The 24351-nt window shown below is 49.7% G+C and overlaps 1 protein-coding gene and 1 long non-coding RNA gene across 9 annotated transcripts in view; one reads left to right on the plus strand and one right to left on the minus strand.

Moving 5' to 3' along the window:
* Positions 1–3085: 3085 nt before the first annotated feature.
* On the minus strand, positions 3086–7238 carry LOC105740173. The gene is made up of 2 exons (XR_004026256.1): positions 6780–7238; positions 3086–3618 (listed from the first exon to the last, which is right to left on the minus strand). It is a non-coding gene; the product is annotated as an uncharacterized LOC105740173 (long non-coding RNA).
* DENND3 (DENN domain containing 3) overlaps positions 5737–24351 on the plus strand; it is a 67183-nt gene continuing 48568 nt past the window's right edge. For 4 of the 8 annotated variants that reach the window (XR_004026255.1, XM_030795509.1, XM_030795507.1 and 1 more), the window contains exons 1-5: positions 5737–5951; positions 13797–14076; positions 15311–15426; positions 18507–18634; positions 21466–21577. Coding sequence is in view for 7 of the 8 variants with exons in the window: in XM_030795509.1 (XP_030651369.1) it covers positions 5850–5951; positions 13797–14076; positions 15311–15426; positions 18507–18634; positions 21466–21577 (738 nt within the window). In the remaining variant the exon portion in view is untranslated. Of the gene's footprint in view, positions 5952–6024; positions 6818–13796; positions 14077–15310; positions 15427–18506; positions 18635–21465; positions 21578–24351 lie in introns of those variants that run through there. The other 4 variants (XM_030795510.1, XM_030795512.1, XM_030795511.1 and 1 more) reach the window with 4 other exon arrangements.

Here is a 24351-nt window from a genome sequence, read left to right on the forward strand (position 1 = left end):
TCTTAGCCATTATCATAGGACCAAGCATATAGCAGGTGCTCAATAAACATCTCAAAAGAAATGGGGAAACCAAGGCTCGGGAGGTTAAGGGACTTCGAGGTCACAGGGCTAGTGAGAGCAGGGGTTGGATTTGGAAGTGTTTGCATGTGATTTGCACTATGGCAGTATGATGTCCCCATCATGTCGCTCCTGGAGAAAGCTGCTCATTCAGACTCATGTTTTTCTTTGCTTACAGAGACGTGATTATGCTTTCCCAGAAAAGCTGAAGCTTAGCATGTATCATAGCATGGAGATCCAGCTAACCCCACTTCAAAGTTTTTGCGAGGAATACATAATCCAAATATTTGAACTCCAGTTGTAACAAGGTAGAGTGCAACCAAATACCACACACGGGATTGTGTGTTCACCATGTGTGGATGTTCAGGGCTGTGCACTCTGGGGTATGTGTGTCACCCTCACCTGCTCCTCACTCACCATCGAGCTGGGAGACTGGCCCTTGAGGAGAATTCTTGTGAACGAAGATAGCAGAGGGCAACGCCGATTGCACCTTTATCACCGACCATGGTCTCTGTGACACTCCACGCATTGTGCAGAGTCAAATACTTACCACTGTTGGGTCAGGATTTGCACCAGGCCATTGAGAATGAAGCACCTGGAATGCAGGGTGGAGGGTTCTGGAGTTTAAAGGGGAGCCCCACTTATCACCGGGGGAGCTGGGGGTGAGGGGAAGGAGGGCTTCCCTGAAGGCGCTGTTTGAACAAGACCTGGAAGGACAAGTAGGTGGGTTTCAGACTGAGTAGGAAAAGTGTATCCTGGGCAGCCCGCAGGGAAGGGCACGTTTGGGGTGACAGTGAGTGATTCATAGTTGTTCGGGAGGGGTGCGGCGGGAGCACTTATTTGAGGCCAGACTGTGATGGGTCTTGTAGATGCCCCAGAGTTTGACCTTTAATGCAGGTAGGAGAGCTCCCTAGTCTGTCCAAACAGCTCTAATATAATAGTTATGCAGGCAGCTTTCCATTCTCTGCACGGGGCTTGTCCACATCTATTGGCATATTTGATTTTCCAAGCAGCCTTGCGAGGCAGGCATTGCTTTTGAAAATTTAAAAAAAATTTTTTTTTTTTTTTTTGAGATGGAGTCTCACTCTGTCACCCAGGCTGGAGTGCAGTGGTGCGATCTTGGCTCACTGCAACCTCCGCCCCCTGGGTTCAAGCAATTCTCCTGCCTCAGCCTCCTGAGTAGCTGGGATTATAGGCATGTGCCACCATGCCCGGCTAAATTTTGTACTTTTAGTAGAGACGGGGCTTCACCATGTTGGCCAGGCTGGTCTTGAACTCTTGACCTCAGTTGATCCACCTGTCTCGGCCTCTCAAAGTGCTGGGATTACAGGCGTGAGCCACTGAGCCGGTCCCTGCATTGCTCTTTTTACAGATAAGAAAACTGAGGTCAGTGAGGTTTGGTGAGTTACTTAGTGTGGGACAGAGTCACTCCTTTTTGTTTCAAACCCAGCACCTTGGCTCCTGCCCAGGCAGCCCCATAAAAGGAACTGCTCCCGGCTGGGATGTGCTTTGGGCTACTGTGCGCCCACGTGCGGTCACACCTCGAGGACATATGAACATGCCCTGCTCCTACCATTCGTCTAGGGACAAGTGACATTGCTCTAGAGAACACTAAAAGTCTTGCACTTCTGTCCCGTTTTGTTGTTGTTGAGATTTTTAAATAGGAAATAAAAGACCATTCCCCCCTACTCCCATATCCCCCATCAAGCCCTCAATAAGCTGGTTGCATTTGCATGTAAAACATGTATATTCGATATGTACACATCACAACATATCATATCATAGCTGGCTCTGAAGATGCCGCATAGGAAAGAGACGAGAAAGCTGTGCCCTCACCCGTGTGGAGAGCTGTGTGAAACGGAGTGGCCTCCAGACATAGCTTTTATTGCCAGTGAAAGAAAATCTATTTACCCATTAATCCACTGATGGATATTCGGGTTACTCCCACCTTTCGGCCACTGTGAATAGTGCAGCTGTGGACATGGGTTACAAGTGTCTGTTCCAGCGCCTTATTTCAGTTCTTTCCAGTATATGTCAGAGGTAGGATCGCTGGGTCATTTGGCAATTCTGTTTAGTTTTGTGACGAACTCCCATACTGTTTTCTGCAGCAGCCGCGCCATTTTACATCCCCAACAGCAGTCCACAAGGGTTTCAATTTCTTCACATCCTCGCCCACATTTCTTATTTTTTGTTGTTGTGTTATTTTTTAAAAAAAAAACACCTAATGAGTGTGACGTGGTATCTCATTTTAGCTTTGATTTGCATTTCCCTAATGATTAATGATGTTAAACATCTTTTCATGAGCTTATTGGCCATTTGTGTGTCTTCTAAGAAATGTCTATTTGGGTCTGTTGCCTATTTTTTAATTGGGTTGGATTTTTTTGTTGTTGTTGAGTTGTAGGAATTCTTAATATATTCTGAATAGTGACTCTTTTTTTGTTTTTTTTTTTTTTTGAGATGGAGTCCCACTTCGTCGTCCAGGCTGGAGTGCAGTGGCGTGATCTTGGCTCACTGCAACCTCTGCCTTCCGAGTTCAAGCGATTTTCCTGCCTCAGCCTCCCAAATAGCTGGGATTCCAGGTGCCCGCCACCATGCCTGGCTAGTTTTTGTATTTTTAGTAGAGCTGGGGTTTCACCATTTTGGCCAGGCTTGTCTCGAACTGCTGACCTCAAGTGATCTGCCTGCCTTGGCCTCCCAAAGTGCTGGGATTACAGGTATGAGCCACTGCATCTGGCTCCGAATATTAATTCTTTATCAGGTATATGATTGGCAAACATTTTCTCTTATTCTGTGACTTTTTCACTCTTTTGAAAGAGTTCTTTGATGTACAAAAGTTTTAATTTTGATGAAGACAATTTAACTATTTTTTCTTTTGTCATCTGTGCTTTTGGGGTCATATCCAAGGAATCACTGCCAAATCCAACGTCATGAAGCTTTTCCCTTCATCCTGTATTTTTTAAAAAATAATTTTAACACCTAAAGCGCTGCTAAAATGTCCAAAGGTTATTGACATCCTGCAGCGTCCCCATGAACTCCATTAAAAAAATTTATTCAAGCGAAATTCACACACCATAAAATCATCTTAAAGTAAACCATTTAGTATCAGCACATTCACAATGCTGTGCTCACCCCTCTTTTGGTATCAGTACTTTATGGTTTATAAGTTATGTTTATTTCTATTTTCTCGTTTGATCTTCACAGTGTCCCTGAGAGTTAGGGCAATAAACCCGTTTCACAGGAACATGCAGGGAAGGAGGGTAACGTGCTCTGAGCCCACGTGCAGTGAGCACGACCGTGTTTGCAGGTTTCTTTTATCCAATCCGAGCTTTGCTTTCCTCGACTCTGATGTGGGGCAGTGCTGCCTACTGGGGCAGATGTTCCTGCTAGCTGGGCTTTCCATGCACCTCTCTTCTTCTCTAGGTCCCCTCATCTGCTCATCTGCCTCGATGTGACTTTTCCATCTTCGAGTTTGATTGCTAGTCATCTCCACCTTGTATCTCCAAACCCATTAGCAATTTTTCAAGGATGGGACAAAGCTTTCTGTAGGCACTTTGGAAGGACCTGTGGCATGAGAGATGGGAACGGATTAAAAAGCGCAGAGCTGGGAGCCCCTCAGAGGTCATCTGGCCCAATTATCTGGTTTTGAGGAGGAGGAAAAGGGGGCCTAAAGGAGTGGACTGCAAGCTCTGTGCACTGCTGGAGCTCTCTTCCTTAAAGCATTTGGCCTCTTGGCGATAAAGGGACAGCAGAGACCTGCTCTCGCTTGAGCCTTACTGGGTCCTTGTGGCAAGAGCTGCCATGTGTTTACCTCCCTTGGATCTTGACCACTGCCCCTCAGGAAGTCACGGCTTAGGGCTGTTGAGCTCACCTGTCACACAGCAACACACAGGAGTCAGACCCAGGCCCTGTGCGCCCTCAGGGAGTGGCTCATGACTCCAGCCCGGGTTGAGAGCCTCTCTCCTGCATGCTGGGGACTCTAGGCGACGGACTCAGGCTGTGCGCTTTGCAGAAGCTGCTAAAAATGAGGCCACTGAGGCTGGGTGTGGTGGCTCACGCCTGTAATCCCAGCACTTTGGGAGGCCAAGGTGGGTGGATCACCTAAGGTCAGGAGTTTGAGACCAGCTTGGCCAACATGGTGAAACCCCGTCTCTACTAAAAATATAAAAAGTAGCCAGGTGTGGTGGTGGGCGCCTGTAATCCCAGCTACTCTGGAGGCTGAGGCAGGAGAATCGCTTGAACCCGGGAGGCAGAGGTTGCAGTAAGCTGAGATCACACCATTGCACTCCAGCCTGGGCTACAAGACCAAAACTCTGTCTCAAAAACAAACAGAAAAACAACAACAAAAAAACCGAGGCCACCGTCGAGAGAGACAGGCAATTGTGCATGAAATCGGTCTTTCTTTTGAGGTCAGAGACTATTAACAACTGTGGCCTCAGCTCACCGATGAGAGCCACCGATGGTAGGCAGCCTCCAGGCCTGGGGGAGAACCAGCGGATCCTCACCATCTTTAGGTTAATAAGTGAAATAAAACCCGTGAGTCAGGCTGCAGTCACAGCCTCACCTGGCTGGGGGAAGGAGGGAGAAATTCCTCAGGGCTCCCCTTTCTGATGTTGCCTTGCTTTGTACCTACTGTTCCTTTTCCTCTTCAGCTGATGACAGATGTTTGACATTAAGCATTTTAGAGTTTTGTTTTTTTAAAAATAGAATCATAGATTATCAGAAGTGGAAGTCCCTTTGGAATAATTTCCCCTGGGTTACACAGATGGCTATGGCAGGATCAAGGGAGGGGACGGTCAGCCGGGACTGAGCCCTGGCCCCCTCCAGGCTCTGCAGCAATGACCAGGCAGCAAGCCGGTCTCCTGGGCTTGTGGGCTGCCCTCTTTCTCTGGGGTCAGCCTGAGGCTGGAAGAGGCCCGTGGCCCACTGGGCATCAGGCCAAGCCTGGAGCTGACCAGGGAAGGGCCCTGCCAGGCCTTGGGCCTCTGACCCTCAGTCCTGAAGCCTCCCTCTAGCGGCGCCCACCCTGCTCCCTTTCCTGCTGAATTTTACTCAAGTCCGTACTGGACATGGCCGGCCCTAGGTTAACCCCGCAGAGTTATTAACCAGGAGTGGATCTTTCCACCCCCCCTTCACGCCGGCCCTTCCTGCTGTCCACACCCGGCCAACTCCACTGTCCTGGCAAGGGATGGCTTCCTGGAGGCGGCAGCGGGAGGCGCGTCCGGCCTTTGTCCCCCCACGCTCTCCAGGGTGGGTCCAGGGACTGCCAGATCAGGGGACCCTTTGAGTCCTGGAGCCTTGGGGGCTGCATGACGTCGCCGGGCACCTGAGGACCCCGCCCGTTCCTCCCTCGATTCCCCAGGGAGTGGGCGGCCGGCGGGGCTGGGCGGGGCCCAAGGAAGGGGCCGCGTGCTCAGACGCCGCGCACGCGCCAGGGCCCGCAGGCGGGTTAGGAAATGACGACCGCGCGCGGGTCTCCAGCAGCACCCGCCCCAGGACTGGCCCCGCCCCTAAGCCCTGGTCCCTAGGGCCGGGCCCGTCACTCCAGGGCCCGTCACTCCAGGCCCCGCCCAGAACCTCCCCGCCCAGGACCTCCCCGCCCAGTCAAGCCCCGCCCCCAAACTCTGTCTCCCCCGCGGGATCCGCTCCTCCAGGCCCCGCCTCCAGCCCCGCCCCGCAGACGGCGCTCGCCGCGCACCCGGCCCCCAGGCGGCTCGGCGGGTCCCCAGGGGTCTGCGGGCGGCTGCGCGGCTGAGGCGCCCGGGTGCGATACCCGCAGCGGGCGGCGGGCAGCCATGGCAGAGGCCGCATCGCCGCACTTGTCGCTGCCCTCGGGGCTGCTGGAGCTGTGCGCGCTGCTGGGCGCCTCCCGGGACAGCCTCCGAGACCTCGAGCAGGTAAGGGGGGGGAAACTGAGGCGGACGTGGGCCGCGAGGCGGCAGCCGGGGCAGCAGTCGGAGAGCGGGCGCCCGGGTGCCCCACGGGTTGGCGCGGACTTTCCGAGGGCTGAGTCCCGGTCCCCCGGCGGTGACCCCGCGCGCCTGTGGCCGGGGACCGCGCCCGAGCTCAGGCAGGTGCCCTGGAGCAGCGCCCTGCTCCCCTCCCCTCTTCTCCCCTCCTCTCCCCGCCCGGGGCCCTTGGTGTGAGACATGTGTTTTGAGAGCTGCGAACTTGGTCTGCCGGCCGGGAATCTGGGGGTGCCGCCCCTCGGAGCGTCTCTGGGGCCTCTCTCTTCAGTCGCCCCCATCTTGGGCAGGTGCTGAAGGTGGGGTGCACCAGACAACCGGCGGAAGCCGCCGGAGCCTCACGGTCTAGCGGGCCCAGCCCTCGCTGCTGAAATGATTTCATTCTTTATGCTGGGATGTGTTGTCTCCTGAGTAGTGGGTTTTGCACCAGGCACAGAATAACCAGAGAGCAAGTCTTAGAGTTAGCTGCCGGCCTCGCGTATTCTGCATGAACCCCTTTGCGATGAAGCCTATAGCTATTTTTCTCACTTGCAGTACCACCCCCACCCCCAGCCCTTCCTCCATCTCTGCACCCTCGCAGCCAAAGTGACAACTTCATCTCCCTTCTGCTGGGAAAGCGGCAGTTTTGGAAATTCTCGTTTTCCTTTTTCTTTCCCAGCTTTTCTTAATTCTGTAACGCTGGCTTTCCCTGGAATCTATCTGTGGCTCTGGTTTCCTCCTGGTCCGCCTGTCTGTGACATCGTGACTGGGTCATGTTACCTGGAGATCCCGGCGTCACTGGCCAGCCGTCCGCACAGGTCCGTTCATCTCTTTGCAGACAACAGCATTGAAAGGCAGAGAGGCTTCTGAGTATTTAAATGACGCCGAGCTATCCAGGGAAAATGAAGACTGCAGGGCAGAGGGTGTCGCCAGGAAAGGCGAATGTGCCTGCAAGTAACCAGATGAATGTCTGAGTGTCCGGGGAGTTTCCCCTGCTAGGCGTCAGTACAAAGCCAGTTTCGACTTCAGTGAAAAAGCATTCTCCTATGGAAATAGTTTCCGCGTTTCCCTCAACCTTTCCTTCCCTTCAACGCCCTGTCATGTCAGTAGATCCCGTTTGACCTCTGCCTCCTCACAACGTCATCGACTGATTTGGCTCCCTACCTCGAATTTGCCAGATAGCATCGCCTCCGTTTTCTTCGAGTAGGAAATGACCTAGTTGCCGCTGTGGCCTCCTCAGCCGCTGGACGTCTTTCCTCCGGGGCAGTTGCAGCAATGGGTATTAGTTGCTTGGCATGAGACATGTCTTTTGAGAGCAGGGTGAATCAACTGGAATATTTGCAGTGGTGCTTTCTTTTTTTCAATTTCTTTATTATTATTATTATTTTAATAACAGAGAGGAGGTTTCACTGTGTTGCCCAGACTCATCTCCAATTCCTGAGCTCAAGTGATCTTCCCGCCTCAGCCTCCCAAAGTGCTGGGATTACAGGCGTGAGCCACTGCGCCTGGCCAATGGTGCATTCCTGAACTAAACACGCTGCAGCATTTTCATGTTCCCAGGTGAAGTGAGAGTACGGACAGTCTGCTACCGTGCATGTTTAACTTTGTCCTTTTTACTCTGTCTTTTGATTCTGTTAGGGGTTTGGCAAAGGGTGGAGAGAAAAATGGTGAAGGACTAAGAAAATAAGGAGCATTAGGGGATGGATTCCATTTCTTGGAGCCATCCTACTTTTAAGGTCAACATTAATGTTATAGTTAACCAAACATATGATTTTATTTATTTAGATTTTTTTTTGGCAGTTCTATTTTGAATGTCCAAGGCTTTTAAATAATTTTTTTTTTTTTTTTTTTTTTGAGACAGAGTCTTGCTCTGTTGCCCAGGATGGACTGCCGTGGTTCATTCTTGGCTAACTGCAATCTCCGCCTCCTGAGTTCAAGCAATTCTCCTGCCTCCTAAGTAGCTGGGATTACAGGCGTGTGCCATCACGCCCAGCTAATTTTTGTATTTTTAGTAGAGACAGGGTTTCACCACGTTGGTTAGGCTGGTCTCAAACTCCTGACCTCACGATCCGCCCGCCTCGGCCTCCCAAAGTGCTGGGATTACAGGTGTGAGCCACCGCGCCTGGCCACTTTTAAATAATTTTTACCTTGACTTTTACAAATCCCCATTTCTCTGTGGCCCAGAGATTCCTTCTTGATGACACAGGAAAACAGAGGTCCAGAGGTATGAGGAATATCCAGCTTCGTGTTGGATAGTGGAGGGCCCTTTTGTTTCATTTCCTAGAAGGGGGAATAGTGTTTGTTTTTTTGGGAACGGTGACTGAGACTTTGAGAATGCAGGCCGATGTTAGTTACTGTGGTTAGTTACATTCCCCTCCACCCCTTTACTATAGAGCCCCCCCAACCCCATTATTGGTTGCTATGGAGACTAGACATAGGTGTGACAGGATCCATCATAAATCCATCACACAGGAGTAGAAAGTGTTCTGAGTGCCTTCCGTAGTGCAGGTCACCCGCATAATTCTGGCGTGTGAAGCTCCATTTTTATGGCTTTTAGTGGACATCATCCTGACTTTCAGTGTCAGAGCAGCACTGGCCAGCTGGCCTTCCTGGGTGATGGCAGTTTGTGTCCTCTCTTTGCACCATGCGATACAATAGCCACTGGCCACATGTGGTCACTGAGCTTGTAGTGTGGCCAGTGAGCTAAGAAACTGGATTTTAAATTTCATTTAATTCTAACTAAACAGTTGGAGAGCAATAAAAAAATCTATTAATTTCTGTTTTATTCCCTTAATAATGGCCGATCCTACAGTGAAGATGAATTCCACTATGTACTTTAACTTAGAAATTAACCTGTGACTCAAGTAAATTAGAGTGTTCTGGTTTTTACTTTTTAATTAGCAGTTTTAAAAACCAAAATGATGGTTATTGGGTAGGGGTTTAATAAGTCAGCACCCAGGACAGAAGAACGGGAAATGACCTCACCTCCTGCGGCAGACTGGCAGAGGTGACTAGCATCTCAGTGGTGGCGGGGTCTGGTGGTTCAGGGCAGCCACAACCTGTATCATCACCAAGTAACCTCGGAGCACTCTTGTGCCAAGACTTCCATTTTTAGGAATTTATTCTAGGGAAAGAACTGGGTGCGTGCAAGTGTATGTCACTGCTCTGTTCAGTATGGTGAAGACTTGAGAGCCACCCACACATCTCTCGGGAGGAGGCTGGGTCGATACATGACTGAGTTGACACATGCTGTGATATTGTGATACTGCACAGCTGTGAACAGGGAGGTCAGCCACATGGAGTAGTTAAAACAGCTAATGGAACCTGTTACGTAGGATGACTACATTTATGAAACAAAATTATACATTTATACATGCATTAAAATGTATAAACTGCAGAAAAATGCATAAAATGGGAAGGATGTATCCACCCTGTGCAAAGTGTGTCATGGAATTATGGGAGGGTTGTGCCTTTCTATTAGCTCCTTTATTATTTCTATATTGTTATTTTTTTATGTGTGGGGGTGGGGACGGAGTTTCACGCTTGTTGCCCAGGCTGGAGTGCAATGGTGCGATCTTGGCTCACTGCAACCTCCGCCTCCCAGGTTCAAGCGATCCTCCTGTCTGAGCCTGCCGAGTAGCTGGGATTACAGGCATGTACCACTATGCCTGGCTAATTTTGTATTTTTAGTAGAGAGGGGGTTTCTCCATGTTGGTCAGGCTAGTCTTGAACTCTCGACCTCAGGTGATCTGCCCGCCTCAGCCTCCCAAAGTGCTGGGATTACAGGTGTGAGCCACTGTGCCTGACTTCTATATTGTTATTTTTAAAAATAAGATTGTATTGCTTGTCCATTCAGAAAAGACAACAGAGATTTCATTCTGAGAAAAAACAGGTGTATGGTGAACTACTGAATGCCAAGTTGATCGGATCTGGGGCACATCATCGTAAGTGACTAGAGCTAACTAGAGAAATGACAGGTGGGGTGTTGAGTCTAGTGTGATCACCAATGTTCAGTCCAGGCTGAGCGTGCCTCTAAGAGATCACCAGGTGCCAGGAGTGTGAATGAGGAACGGTATCGCCTCAGTCATCTTCTCTGCTAAATGGGACAGAGAGGAATGCGACACAATCTCTGCTCCACCGCACCCCCTCAAATGGAAGGTGGTAGAATACTGCTGGGCAGGGCCGAGATGCTCCAGGGGGTGATGAGCCGGGAGGTGGAGGCCTGGAGGAGCCTGTGGTCCTGGCTGCAGGGTGGCAAAGACCTTCCCCAGCGAGTGTGGGGGGTGGAGGGTCTGCCCCTGCGCAGGTGGAGCAGTGAGGGGCTGGGGCCTGAGCCCATGGAAGAGCAGGGTCATTGCAGAGGTGCTGTGTGTTCTGTGAACCCCAGGGGGTTTAGTTGTGCTTGGCTTTGGGGACATCCTGGCTTAGGGAGTGAGCTGGCCTGCTGCTCGGGGGTGCACTGTCCTATGACTCATGCCCAGGTAAGACACATGGGAAGATACAGTATCATGATGTGGCGAAACTAACACTCTTCCTTTGCTTTCTTCAATGTGGGAATGGGGCTGTGATGCTTCAGAGCTGGGTTGGGGCTACAAAGTATCTGGTTTGCGGTCAGACAGGGACATCCCTCTTTGGGAGAGTGGACACAGATGCTAGTGGGGAGCCCTGGGCTGGGTGGGGGCAGCATCTTCCTCCTTCTTCTGACTGCCTCCTTGGAGGCAAGGCTTTGCTTCTGGTGACTTGCTACCTGCCCGGAGCCATGGGTCGTGGAAACACGGTGCAGCAGGGCGGCAGCGAGCTGATGGGGAGGCTCTCCAGGACCAGTGGCTGAGGTGTGGGTCTGCAGGTGGGGCATGATGGGGGTGGGGCCCGAGGGGCTGGAGTACCGGCTCTGAAGACCCGAACTGCACTGTGTTTGTTGCAGGGGAGAACACAGGTGGGAGATCAGGCTTTTTGGAAACTAGCAGAAGCTTAATTTTTGAGACCGTAAGTTTAAGGGACCCCAGAGGTGCAGCGGGGGTGGTAGGAGGCAGTCAGGGGAAGCCTGGGACTGGAAAGAGGTGTGGGCCGGGAGTAGGACTCTGGGCTGACCGTTTAGGTCTGTGCTGTGAGTGCTGAGGTCCTCCAGGAGGACGGTGTGAAGGACCCAGGCCTGGGAGTTGCATCCTGTGAGCAGGACTGAGAAGAGAGGAGCCATCAGACCAAGGGAAACCAGAAGGGAGGCAGGATCAAGACAGTTCCAGGATCCAGGAGGAGGGCTGCTCACTCATCTCATGTGCTGCCTTGAATATGCCTTGTTAGTTAGGTCAGAACTGTCCAATTCTGATAGGAAAGTTTTAGAGAAAGTGACATGTAATTGAGGAAATGGACTTTTCATGCATGCTACACTAGAGCTTTTAAATTATACAATAATATGGATTTCCCATGTTTTTTATTGTATTGTATTTTATTTTTTTGAGACAGAATCTCGCTCTGTTGCCCAGGCTGGAGTGCAGTGGCGCAATCTCGGCTCACTGCAAGCTCCGCCTCCCGGGTTCACGCCATTCTCCTGCCTCAGCCTCTCCGAGTAGCTGGGATTACAGGTGCCCGCCACCACGCCCGGCTAATTTTTTGTATTTTTAGTAGAGACAAGGTTTCACCATGGTATCGATCTCCCGACCTCGTGATCCGCCCACCTCGGCCTCCCAAAGTGCTGGGATTACAGGCGTGAGCCACCGCACCAGGCTGGATTTCCCATGTTTTGTCCTGGTTCCTACTGATACATTTTTTCTCCAAATGTAAAGCAATTATTGACCGAATTTGAGTGATGTAGTCTGCAAATCGTCATATAGAGATCAGAGTGTGCTTTACTGATGGAAACTGCTGCCATTGATGAAATTTCTTCCAGCGTAAGACTCCCCTTTTGTCACTGCTGCATCTTATTAGAATGTTGAGTGTTGGCTGTGCCTTTTCTATCAGCCAAGGTCCCATTTCTCTGGATGGTGGTGCTATCTCCTTTTTTTCCTTTCTTCCTTTCTTCCTTTCTTTTCTTTTCTTTCTTTCTTTTTCTTTCTTTCTTTGTCTCTCTCTCTCTCTCTCTCTCTCTCTGTCTCTCTCTCTCTCTTTCTCTCTCTCTCTCTTTTTCTCTGTTTCTCTGTTTCTTTCTTTTCTTTCTTTCTTTCTTGATGGAGTCTTGCTGTGTCGCCCAGGCTGGACTGCAGTGGTGCGATCTTGGCTCACTGCAAGCTCCACCTCCTGGGTTTATGCCATTCTCCTGCTTCAGCCTCCCGAGTAAGTGGGACTGCAGGCACGTGCCACCACCCCCGGCTAATTTTTTTGTATTTTTAGTAGAGACAGGGTTTCACTGTGTTAGCCAGGATGGTCTCGGTCTCCTGACCTGGTGATCCGCCCGCCTTGGCCTCCCAAAGTGCTGGGATTACAGGCATGAGCCACCGTGCCCAGCTCTTTCTTTCTTTCTTTTTGAGACCAGGTCTTGCTCTTTCACCCAGGCCGGAGTGCAGTGGTGTGATCACAGCTCACTGCAGCCTCAACCTCCTGGGCTCAGGCGATCCTCCTGCCTTAGCCTCCCGTGTAGCTGGGACCACAGGCATGTGCCACCATGCCTGGCTAATTTTTTTATTTTTTGTAGAGATGAGGTCTCATTTTGTTGCCCAGGCTGGCCTTGAACTCCTGGGCTCAAGCAGTCCTCCCGCTTTGGCCTCCCAAAGTGCTGGGATCACAGGCGTGAGCCACCGCGCCCGGTGATGCTGCCTTTTCTAGAGTCCCTTAAAGACCCTGACTGCCTGCCCTTGGCCACCTCCTGTCTCTCGATGCCTTGGGTACCCAGGGCCTCTTGCTTCAGGTTTTGCTGTTTCAGGCTAGTTGAGTACCAGAACCACTTCCTTCTCACTCGCAGACTGCAGCATGTCCACCTTGGAAAGATCTGAAATCAGCTGGGCAGCAGTACTTGTTTAGTCCTAGCTCTGTACTAGGAGCTGTATTGGGCATAGTAGTAACATGGAAGAGAGATCGAAGGGACGGCCCATGTGCTTTGTATTATTTTAGGAAAGAATGGGAAGAAAAAAGGCAAAAACAAAAATTATGCCAAGTTAAAGTTGAGAAGAATTCAGGCCAAATGCCCCCCTTTTATTGATTTGAGGGACTGTTTGGTCAGCCGAGGAAGGGCACGTGTCTCATCTGTACCCACCAGTGCTGTTTCTCACTCCTTGCATCCTCCCAGATCATGTGGTAGAAAGGAGGCAGCACTGGCCTGCGTGGGGGTGTGGAGGGCATGGCCCTGGTAAATGTGCGTGCTCAGGGTTTGACAGTATACAGAGCCTGCCGCCACCCAGGGAGGGCGGGACAATATATCTGTGGGCTCCTGGCAGCCCCGCTGGGCTGAGTACCGGACCCACATTGTCTCCCTTATTCCCTGTAGTCGCCCCTTAAAGGGAAGCTTGGAGGTACAAAGAAGCTTGCTGCCAGGAGGTGGAGGCACAGCCAGGACTTGAACTCAGGTCTGTGGATCCCAGTCCGCAGCCTGGACGGCAGTGCTTTATAGGAAGGAGGCGAGGTCCTGCTGTCCATGTCCACAGCTGAAGAGCCAGGCTCTGCGAGGCTATGTGGCTTCCCTGAACGTAGGGCCTGGCAGGTTCCTAAAAGAAGCTTCCCAGGGCCCTTTACCGTCAGGAGCCTCAGGCGCTAGTGTTTGTGGGCACCGAGGGGAGAAGAAAAATAAGCTGTGAAGCTCAGACAGAAAGGACACCCTCAAACAAGAGCTGAGGCTGTGGCAGTAACTCTTATTTTTCCCTTTTTTAGGTTGCTCAGCAAAAGGGAGTCAAACATCTTCCTCCTCTTGATCCAGAGGTCCTGTCCGTTTTTGTGCCTCCTTTTATCAGTAAAGAGGATGCTCAAACGGCCGGTGCCAACTGCGGCACTCTCGGTAAAACCCGGAGGCGCTCCTTGAGAAAGAAGAGAGAGAAGCCCAGACCAGAGCAGTGGAAGGGCCTCCCGGGGCCCCCCAGAGTGCCAGAGCCTGAGGATGTCGCCGTCCCGGGTGGCGTGGACCTCCTCGCCCTGCCCCAGCTGTGCTTCCCAGGTATGCCTAGGAGGTGGGCACCACTGGGCACCTCCTGCTGCCGGCTGCCCAGAGTAGTCTCTTCCCAGAAACCCACAGGCAGAGGGAAGTGGCACGAGCAGCAGAGCCAGGGACCCCTCACTGCCTCCTCTTGTGGGATGTAGTTTTCCTAATCTTGGGGATTTTTTTATTTTTTATTTTTATTTCTTTATTTATTTTTTTGAGACAGAGTGTAACTCTGTCGCTCAGGCTGGAGTTCAGTGGCACGATCTCCTCTCACTTAATCCTCTGCCTCCTGGGTTCAAGTGATTCTTCTGCATCAGCCTCTCAAGTAGCTGGGATTACAGGTACCAACCATCACGCCCAGCTAACTTTTGTGTCTTTAGTAGAAATGGGGTTTCACCATGTTGGTCAGGCTGGTCTTGAACTCTTGGCCTCAAGTGATCCATCTGCCTTGGCCTCCCAAAGTGCTGGGATTACAGGCATGAGCCACTGTGCTCGACCTACCTTGGGGATTTTAAAGCTGAAGGAAATGTAAATCATTGAGTGCAGTCCCGGAGTTTTGGAGAATTGAGTCCTGGAAGGGAGGCTGTGTGGACTGCCGGGTAAAACCATTTGTTCCTGGTGCATTCAGTGCTTTTCCCCTTTGACTTAAAATGAAGTCTTGCAATGGTTGGCAGATGGGTTAAAAATACACCCAGTTCATCTGCAGCGGTTCCACCCGCAGCGTGCCTGAGCCTCCCCCTCCCACCGCCCGTTTTCCGTTTCACTGGGGCAAGAAGCACAGGCCTGCACTTAGTCCCCAGGCTCACCAGTTCCAGTTAAGAGGTGAGCTTGTGTTTTGGGGCATTATTTTTCCGGTGGTCTTCAGGAATGTTAAAATGGCCGAGGTAGGAAACTCAGACGAAGCACCTAGCATAAGCACCCACCTCAGAACTTGGTGCTATTTCCTGATCACGGGGATTATAAACCTGGGACAGGCGCCAGATGGGCGGCTGCGCCCAGCAAGCACTGCCACTGGCTAGCAGGTGCTTGAGAGCTTGTAAAGAAATTGCTGCGTGGGGAGGGACTCGGGGAGGGACTCAGGGAGGATAGACGGCTGGAGGCGTGATCGGAAGAATGAACTTGCCTTGGACTTGAAGGTGCCGCCACTGATAACTGGAAAGGTGTGGTGTGTCCTCAAAGAAATCAGCTCGTGGGTAACCCAGGCCACATGGCAAGAACAGGATTCTTCTCTGTCTCTTTCTGCCTGCAGGGGGTGTGTGCGTGGCCACTGAACCCCAGGAGGATTGCGTCCACTTCCTGGTGCTGACCGACGTCTGCGGGAATAGGACCTACGGCGTGGTGGCCCAGTACTACCGGCCCCTGCGTGTAGGTGGTTCCCGTTACTCCCCTCTGAAATTGGGTTTAGATTTTTTATTATGGTGAAATACACATAACACAACATTCACCATTGTAACCATTTTAAAGTGTGCAGTTCCATAACATTAAGTACATTCACAGCATTGTGCAACCACCACCAATGTGTAGGTCCAAACGTTTTCATCATCCCTGAAAACCCCATACCATTAAGCCTTCAGTCCCGCTTCTCCTTCCTGCCTGGTGATGGCTAATCTGCTTGCTTTTTTTTTTTTTTTTGAGATGTAGTCTTGCTCTGTTGCCCAGGCTGGAGTGCAGTGGCACCATCTTGGCTCACTGCAACCTCCGCCTCCTGGGTTCAAGTGGTTCTCCTGCCTCAGCCTCCCGAGTAGCTGGGATTACAGGTGCCCGCCACCATGCCCAGCTGATTTTTGTGTTTTTAGTAGAGACGGAGTTTCACCATGTTGGCCAGGCTGGTTTCGAACTCCTGACCTCAGGTGATCCACCCACCTCGGCCTCCCAAAGTGCTGGGATTACAGGCGTGAGTGCTGTGCCCGGCGGCTAATCCCCTTTCTGTCTCTGGATGTATCTATTCTGGACACCTCGTGTAAGTGGACTCATACAGCACGTGGCCTGCTTGTCTGGCTTCTTTCCCTCAGCATGTTTTGATGTTCATGTGCATGGGTGCATGTGTCAGTGCCCCGTGGACTTTTATGGCTGAGTGACATTCCATCGTTTGGATGGACCACATTTTATTTCTCCATGTATCCGTCAGTGGACCTGTGGGTTGTTTCCACCTTTTGTCTTTGGTGTGAGTGACTGGCATTTAGACTTTACAGCACATTACATCTGCCACACATATTGGGAGTGTTGTCTGGGTAGGGCGCCGTGTGTGTGAATCAGCGGGCCTTTGGGGAACTTGTAGGGGAAGTGATGTATCCAAAAGTGTAGGGTGACCAGTTGCACATGTCCAGAGGGTTTCCTGAAGCCAAAAGTGAGCCAGAGCCTTAGTTTAGGTGCCCTGGTGCCATGAAGGGAAGTCTGTGAGTTCCATGCAGTCGAGAGAAGTGGCTGGCCTGGATTCCCTCGGAGCCCGGGGCACGTGTTTTCTTTGTTGGTAGAAGTGTGCTTACACATGTGACATTGAGTGTTGGGAGGCGTGAGGTACAATCACATGGATTCTGTCCCTGTAAGCTCATGGGGCAGCACAGACAGGCTCGGATGTTCTTAATGAATATGCAGGAGCAAAACGTACTACTTAATGCTCTGAATGCATAATCTTATGTTTCTGGGAGAGGTCATTTTCACGGTGTGCCAAGAGCCGAACCAAGGTCAGATCTCGGGCGGTGCATGCAGGGGTCCAACGTCCGCCTCTGTGACCTGGCTGCCAGCAGCGCCCGACCTTTCTTCCGGGGTTATGTTAATGGAGGGATGAGAGGAAGGTGGAGAATCCTGCCCCTCCACATAGCCAGTGTTCCAGTTGAGAAAGGATCCACAATGTTGGATCTTTCAGAAAAGCACCTTGGGAGTTTGCTCGTGAAATAACACTTACCAGGAGCAATGCGCATGTTATTTTCATTATCATTAAATATAATACATGTTAAAAAAAGGAGCAGTCCCTCTGGTTTGCATGAGTACAGCAGATGCCACTGTGCCCACTGTGCCGGCCTGGTGTGGGCAGGCCTGGCCCCGCTTCTGCCCTCCCAGCAGCTGTGTAGTTTCAGGGCGTCCCCGGGCCCCACAGCGCTCATCTCTCCCTCTTCACCATGTATCCGGATGACCGCTGTATCTATCGTTTTTTTCTTTTTTATTTTGAGACAGTCTCGCCGTGTCGCCCAGGCTTTAGTGCAGCGGTGTGATCATGGCTCACTGCAGCCTTGAACTCCAGGGCTAGCTCAAGTGATTCTCTCACCTCAGCCTCCTGAGTAGCTGGGACCACAGGTGTGCACCACCATGCCCAGCTAATTTTTCTTATTTTTTGTAGAGATGAGGTCTTGCTATGTTGCCCATGCTGATCTTGAACTACTGGAATCCTGCCTCAGCCTCCAAAAGTGTTGGGATGACAGGTGTGAGCTACATGCCCAGCCCCCAACTATCGTTCTGTTGATAACACAGCCCCAGCCCCTCTCATACACTCTCCTCTGCCTTTCCACTGACACTACGTGACTTGAGGGTGGGAACCATATTGTGTCTGGGTAGCTCCAGCTCCTCCTGGGCTACTGTAACAAGAGCAGCGGCAGCCGCGCACGCATGTGAGCAGCTCAGCCCCAGGCATGACGTAAGCACTTTGTGTAGTCATTCATTTAATCCTAACCACAACGAATGAGGTTGGGAAATGACAGATGAGGAAATGGTGGCAGAGGGAGGTTAAAAGACCTGCCTGAGATGACACAGCAGGCAGGGTTGGAACTTGAGCATACTGACCCTAGAAAAGTGGATATTTATTAAATTTTGCTAGATAGACAAATGATGTAGCTGTTTCCTGATATCTCCCTTCACCTGGATATCTTATAAGTACCCTAAATTCAGCAAGTTCTCACACTGAAGCTATCATCATGCCCTTCCATCCCTACAAAAAACCCCAAACTGACAACACTTCCCCAGGGCCCAGTTGGTGAGCCCCAAATACTTTGCCACTTGTAAGTCCCACAGTGTGCTGGGTCTTCTAGAACCCTGCGGCTGTGGCTCCCACACAGGCTGAGGCCTCTCCTGCTCTGTCCTCCTGGGCACGTGCGGGTGCCGCTTCTTGTGTGTGGCTCCTGCATTTTCTCCCCTTGTGAAGCAGAGTTCTTTGTGTGTCTTGGGTCTTACTGTGTTCTAATCGTGTGTTCCTTCTTATCTCAAGGCTATCAGCTTCTCTGGGGCAGGAATGCATCTTGCTCTCTTTGTAGCCTTAGCACCTCAGATGGTGCAAGCACCAAATAGGGACCCCGTAGACGTCGACCGGAGGGCCGGTGCTGGCTTGGACGCTTTGCAGGGGTGGGGATGGTGGACTCTCAGCTTGCTCTGTGCTGAAATGTGACCCAGTTGGAAACAGATACTGGAATTGCCAAGGTGGGGAGGTGACCATGTTGCTGTTGCTTTTCATGTAGGATGAGTACTTTTTCTACAATGACAAAACGCCCTGGGAGTCGTCCCGTTTTGGCCTCTTCGTGCCCTTCGCGGTGTGCGTGGTCTCCAGGTTCCCCTATTACAACTCCCTCAAGGACTGCCTCTCCTGGTGAGCTGGGGCACTGGGGGCCAGGGGTCATGGGGGGCAGCTCTCTATGCCTCTCCGAGTGAGCTAAGGGACCAGGGGGCTGGAGGGTGGTGGGGGGACAGCTCTCTGTTCCTCTCCTGGTGAGCGGGGGGACCGGGCACTGGGGGCGGTAGGAGGGGCAGTACTCTGTGCCTCTTAGGCTGTTGCTTAAGGCTGGGGGCAGTGGGCAGGGGGGTGTGGCAGCAGGCGCTCGTCTCAGTGACTGGTAACATACGGTAATGGCGTGGTAGGGAAGGGATAAAGCCACACTTTTGGAAGTAAGGTTGATGTGCAGGATTTTCATTTTGTTTAGTTTTTCACAAAAAGGCATATAGTAGGAAAACTCTTTTCCTAGCTGAGAATATTAGGAGGCTGCTGTTTGTTCCGATGAGTTTTATTGACATTTTAAAGATGACCTTGGCTGGGTGTGGTGGCTCACATCTGTAATCCCAGCATATTGGGAGGCTAAGATGGGAGGACTGCTTGAGCCCAGGGGTTTGAGACAAGCCTGGGAAACATAGCAACACCCTGTCTCTAAAAAACAATTTAAAAACTAGTTGGGCATGGTGGTGTGTGCCTGTAGTCCCAGCTACTGGGGAGGCTGAGGCAGGAGGATGGCTTGAGCCTAGGAGTTCAAGGCTGCAGGAGCTGTGATTGCACCACCACACTCCAGCCTAGGTGACAGAGCAAGACTCTGTCATCTTGTTTTGTAGAATCTGCAACTGTCTCCCTGCTGATAGTGAGTAGAAAGGCTGAGGACTTAAAGAACTTTTGAAAAATCAGAAAGACATCGTGTAGAACCCAGTGGGCTCTCGTTATCAAAGGATGCTTTTGTGACATCGGGGGCTGTAGCCCAAGTTCAGACATGGTCAGTCCCAGTGGGCACTTGTGCACGGAGCCGTTTCTTTTGAGTCTCATAAAGTTACAGTCTGAGAATTTGTACTTGTTTGATTAAAGGCCGAGGAGAAAGCAGTTAACAACAGTTCCCTTTTGTGTCATCGTGCTGGAGAATGAGCCATGATTCACCAATCGCTGAATTGGTGCTGTTCTTGCTTCTTGCAAAGCACAGTCATTTGAGACCTTCTGCCTTGACCAGAGGGACGGGCCCCGTGGAGAGTGAGCAGGAACCTTACTGTTCAAATCAATGACTCGTAATTCAAATCCCAGCACTTTAGTGGTTTACTTGTTAAAATATAACTGGCTTTTGGACATAGTTTGGGTCTAGCCTACACTTTATTGCCATAGACATAAAATATCTTTGACAACAGAGAGGTGACTTGGTCGTAGCCAATGAGCAGGTGAATTGAGCATACGCATGTTTGTTGAATGTCTGTCACCAGCGCCCAGGAAGTGACAGAATGATAAGCCTGGACATGGTCCCCTTTTATTTACTAACTGATGATCTTCATTACTTGAAGGTGAACAGCATTTTCACTAATCTCTAGTTTCCTCTTCTGTAAAATGTAGATGGTTATTTCCACCTTTTGTTAGCTGAAATGAATGGGCGGTCGCCAGACAGATGCCCTTGGAAGACAGGAAGAAAGGAGGTGTTTTCTCCGCCTCCTGGTCGACGTTATGTGTGTTTATTCAGCAATTGACCTTTCATAGTGTGATTGGCAGCAGATATCCTCCTGCTAGACATTAATGCAAACACATATTTAACTTGAAAATGTGTTCATTTTCATGCTTCTTTCTTTTTCATTGCCCGTTGCTGTGTGATCAGAACTAGAAGGGGCGAAATACAGAAACAGAATACAGCTAAAAGAGGCAAATGACAGAAATTCAAATTGCAGTATGACAACACGAATTTGTAGTTTAAAAAAATCGGTTCTGTTAGCGTGATAATATGCAAAATATGTCTCCACATGGACAAAAAATGAGCAAGAATATATTTAGTTGTGTTTTGGGAATCAGAGCATGGGTAGTTGTTTTTTTAATTTTTTTTTTTTAATTATACTTTAAGTTCTAGGGCACATGTGCACAACGCGCAGGTTTGTTACATATGTATACATGTGCCATGTTGGTGTGCTGCACCCATTAACTTGTCATTTACATTAGGTATTTTAATTTTCATTTACAAATTTTTTTGGGAGACAAGGTCTCACTGTCACTGAAGCTGCAGTGCATTGCCGCTATCATAGCTCACTGCATCCTCAAACTCCTGGGCTCAAGTGATCCTCCCAGCTCCATCTCCCAGGGAGCTGGGACTACAGGCGCACACCACCACACCAGGATAATTTTTAAATTTTTTGTGGAGACGGGGGTCTCACTATTTTGTGCAGGCTGGTCTTGAACTCCTGGCCGCAAGTGATTCTCCCGCCTCGGACTCCCAAGGTGCTGGGAATACCAGTGTGAGCCACCGCACCCACCCCTCTTATAGTTTTAAATTGTATACAGTACTTTAAAAGTCAGAGTCCATTTTGGAAACAGACTTGCTCAAGCACTCTCCTTCTAGGTGTTTGTTCTTTTATTCCTTACTGAGGTAAAATACACATACAGAAAAATGCACAAATTCCAGTGATTTTCCACAAATTGAACACACATACGTAACTAGCACCCAGATGAGGAAACAGAGCATGACCAAGCTTTCCCCTTCGAAAATAAACCTCCCTTTGTGCCACCTGTCAGGTGCTACTGCCAACCTGGGGCCACTCTGCTGTCGTCCAGCAGCTTGGTGACTCTGCTTTTGGTGAAAGGCGCTGGAGCTGCTGCTGCAGACCCTGGGGAGATTCCAGTGTGATTAGAAACGCTAAGGATGACAACTGGGTTCTCATCTTTATTTTGCGGCTTGAGTTTTGTGTTTTGAATTTCAGTTTATTGGCTCATCTAAAGCTCTGTAAATATTTTGAAGTGGACAATCGTATAAAAGATTTCGCAGCGAAGCTGTCTTTAATACCCAGCCCGCCACCTGGACCACTCCATTTGGTAAAGTATATCTGAAATTATATTGTTTTTTCTTTGCAAATAGTAAAAGTAAGATGTTGAAGATAATGTAAATGCTCACAACTATTTCTGAAGTTCTAGCTGTTGTAAATCTAAAATAAAATCCTAACCCCCCGCCTCCCCACAGCTGACTGACTGAACCCCCTTTAGGCCAAGGGGCCCCCAGAGAAACCCAGAAAACAGAATGGCCAGAATGGAAGGGAGGTCAGACACGCCTGGTTATAGCCAATTCCTCTTGCATGAGTGTATGGGGTGTTTGTGTATAGGGTTGTAAACTAAAACTAAAATCCTAAGCCTCCCTACTGACTGAACAGGTTCCCTGTTGGCCAATGGCACCCTAGAAAAACCTTAAAAATGAAATTCCCGGCCATGACAGGAAGGAAGATCAGACACGCCTTGTTATGCCCACTCCCTTTTGGAGTTTAGGCACAGCTGACCAGCATTAGGTTAAAATGGAGATCCTAAGACCAACAGAACAGACTCTCTGTGGCCATAAGATTCCAAATTATGAACAAAACCTAAGGTCACACAAAGCAAGGGTTAAGTCACTCCCTACCAACCATAAGAGCTCCTTAAACAGGTATAATGTAGCTTACTTTCCAACCTGACTCTGGTATAGCATCCATGACAGATAGCAGACCCTGAAGAAAATCAAAGTATTTTACTGCAAAATATGTTTCTTTGACAGATTTTGAAATGGCACTGCAAAGCTGTCTTTTGTGGGGGAAATTTGCATCTGTAGAGAAACTATTCATGCACCCAGGCCTGCCTTCCTAGGCCTTTCCCAGATCTAGGAGAGATGAACTGAGAGCCTGACACCTTTAAAGTGTGAAAAGAGACATTCACCATCTCTTCTGTCTGAGGGCTGCCACCTGTGAGGCTTCATTTATGTAATGAGGGCCTTGGCCCCACACCCCCTTATCTTGACTCAGGCCTTCTTTCCCACTGACTTCAGATTTTTAGACAGTAGCTCATCTTTCTCAACCAATTGCCAAGTAAAGAATCCCTAAAACCCACCTATGACTTATACCCTCCTTCCTCTTTGAGATGCCCCACCTTTTTGGGCCAAACCAACCTCAACCTTCCATGGACTGATGTATGTCTTTGCTTGTCATTCCTGTCTCTGTAAAATGCATAAAACCAAACTGTAACCGGGCCGTCTGGGGACCACTCTTTAGACTGTTCCCTAAGCCATCGTCACTCAGAATAAACCCCTTTAAAATATTTTATAGAGTTTGATTTTTCCATTAACACTGTGCTTGAATTATGTTTCTCAAGGTCCTTATGGGAACATTTTATATACTCTTTCTAAAGGTGAAAAGTTAAATATTTAGACTTGAGTTTTGCAGAGTGGCCTGTGATAAACAGAGCTAGTAATATGTTGTGGCACTTCAGTGGTTAGCACGTCAGTTCATAGCACCCTACACAGATAATACATGGAAACATGAATCCTTTTGTAGAAGAATTTATTCAAATTACAGATTTTTCATTTGTTTATTTGTCTTTAATATTGAATATTTTATATATATATATATGTGTATATATATATATATTTTTTTGAGGCGGAGTCTTGCTCTGTTGCCCAGGCTGGAGTGCGGTGGCGTGATCTCAGCTCACTGCAAGCTCCACCTCCTGGGTTCAAGACATTCTCTTGCCTCAGCCTCTAGGGTAGCTGGGATTACAGGTGCATGCCACCACTCCCGGCTAATTTTTTGTATTTTTAGTAGAGACAGGGTTTCACCTTGTTAGCCAGGATGGTCTCCATCTCCTGACCTCACGATCCGCCTGCCTCGGCCTCCCAAAGTGCTGGGATTACAGTGTGAGGCACCGCATCCACCCTGGATATTGTATTTCATTGTTAGTGTTTTCTCTTGTATAGTGTGATTAATGAGAAGTAACTGGTTTTATATTTTTTGTTACTCTTACATGTAGCGCTGTGTTATTTAATGAACAGGCAAACATTTCCCAGGCTGGTTTTTTTTCTGAGAGATGTTATTGGCGATTTCAAGACACAGGGTTTGGGGTTAAGTGAAGCTGGAGATGTGGCTGGCCGCCTTCCCCTTTTGTTTATTGAGAAACATGTCAGGTTGCTCAACTATGTGAAGAAACCCGTTTGACTCAGCATGTTCCAAACTAATTTTAACCATACTTAGGATGCTGCTTTTTATTTTTTCCTTTAATAGACACCTGTCAAACGTCTCAAAATGTTTAGTAAATGTCGATTCAGTTTCATTGTGCTGGTCCTCTGAAAGATTTTACTTATTAATCTTGATCTTCTAAATTTTTCTTTACTGACAATGGAAAAAATAAGTTTCTCTTATCAGAAGACACATGATTGTGAACTTTAAATGTGCGTTTTTAACATTACCCCAACCCCAGCAGTCTGCTGGGTGGAAAATCCTGCCGGCGCATTCCAGTCCAGATACGGAGCAGGCCGCCCGTCTCCGTCAGCTCTGCTCCCAGAAGCCTTTGTGGGGCATGTTTATTGGCCGTGTGTTTTATGTGGATAGTTGGCATTTTCTTGTCAACAGTACGTGCAGTGAAATCATCAAAGTTTATGTTCTTGTTCTGTAAACGCAGCAAGTATTTACTGAGGGCCTGTGAGAGCCGTGAACAGAGCCAGACCTCTGACTTGAGAGCAGTTTCAGGGTCAGCAGTAGTGAGCTGCACTCGGCCTTTGAACATAAGGAATGCGCGCGTAGCACTCCCAGCGCTGCTCCGCGTCTCCTGGCCTGATTACTCTTGGCTCCTTCATC

Source organism: Nomascus leucogenys, chromosome 16, assembly GCF_006542625.1.
Source record: "Nomascus leucogenys isolate Asia chromosome 16, Asia_NLE_v1, whole genome shotgun sequence".
Lineage (NCBI taxonomy): Eukaryota > Metazoa > Chordata > Mammalia > Primates > Hylobatidae > Nomascus > Nomascus leucogenys.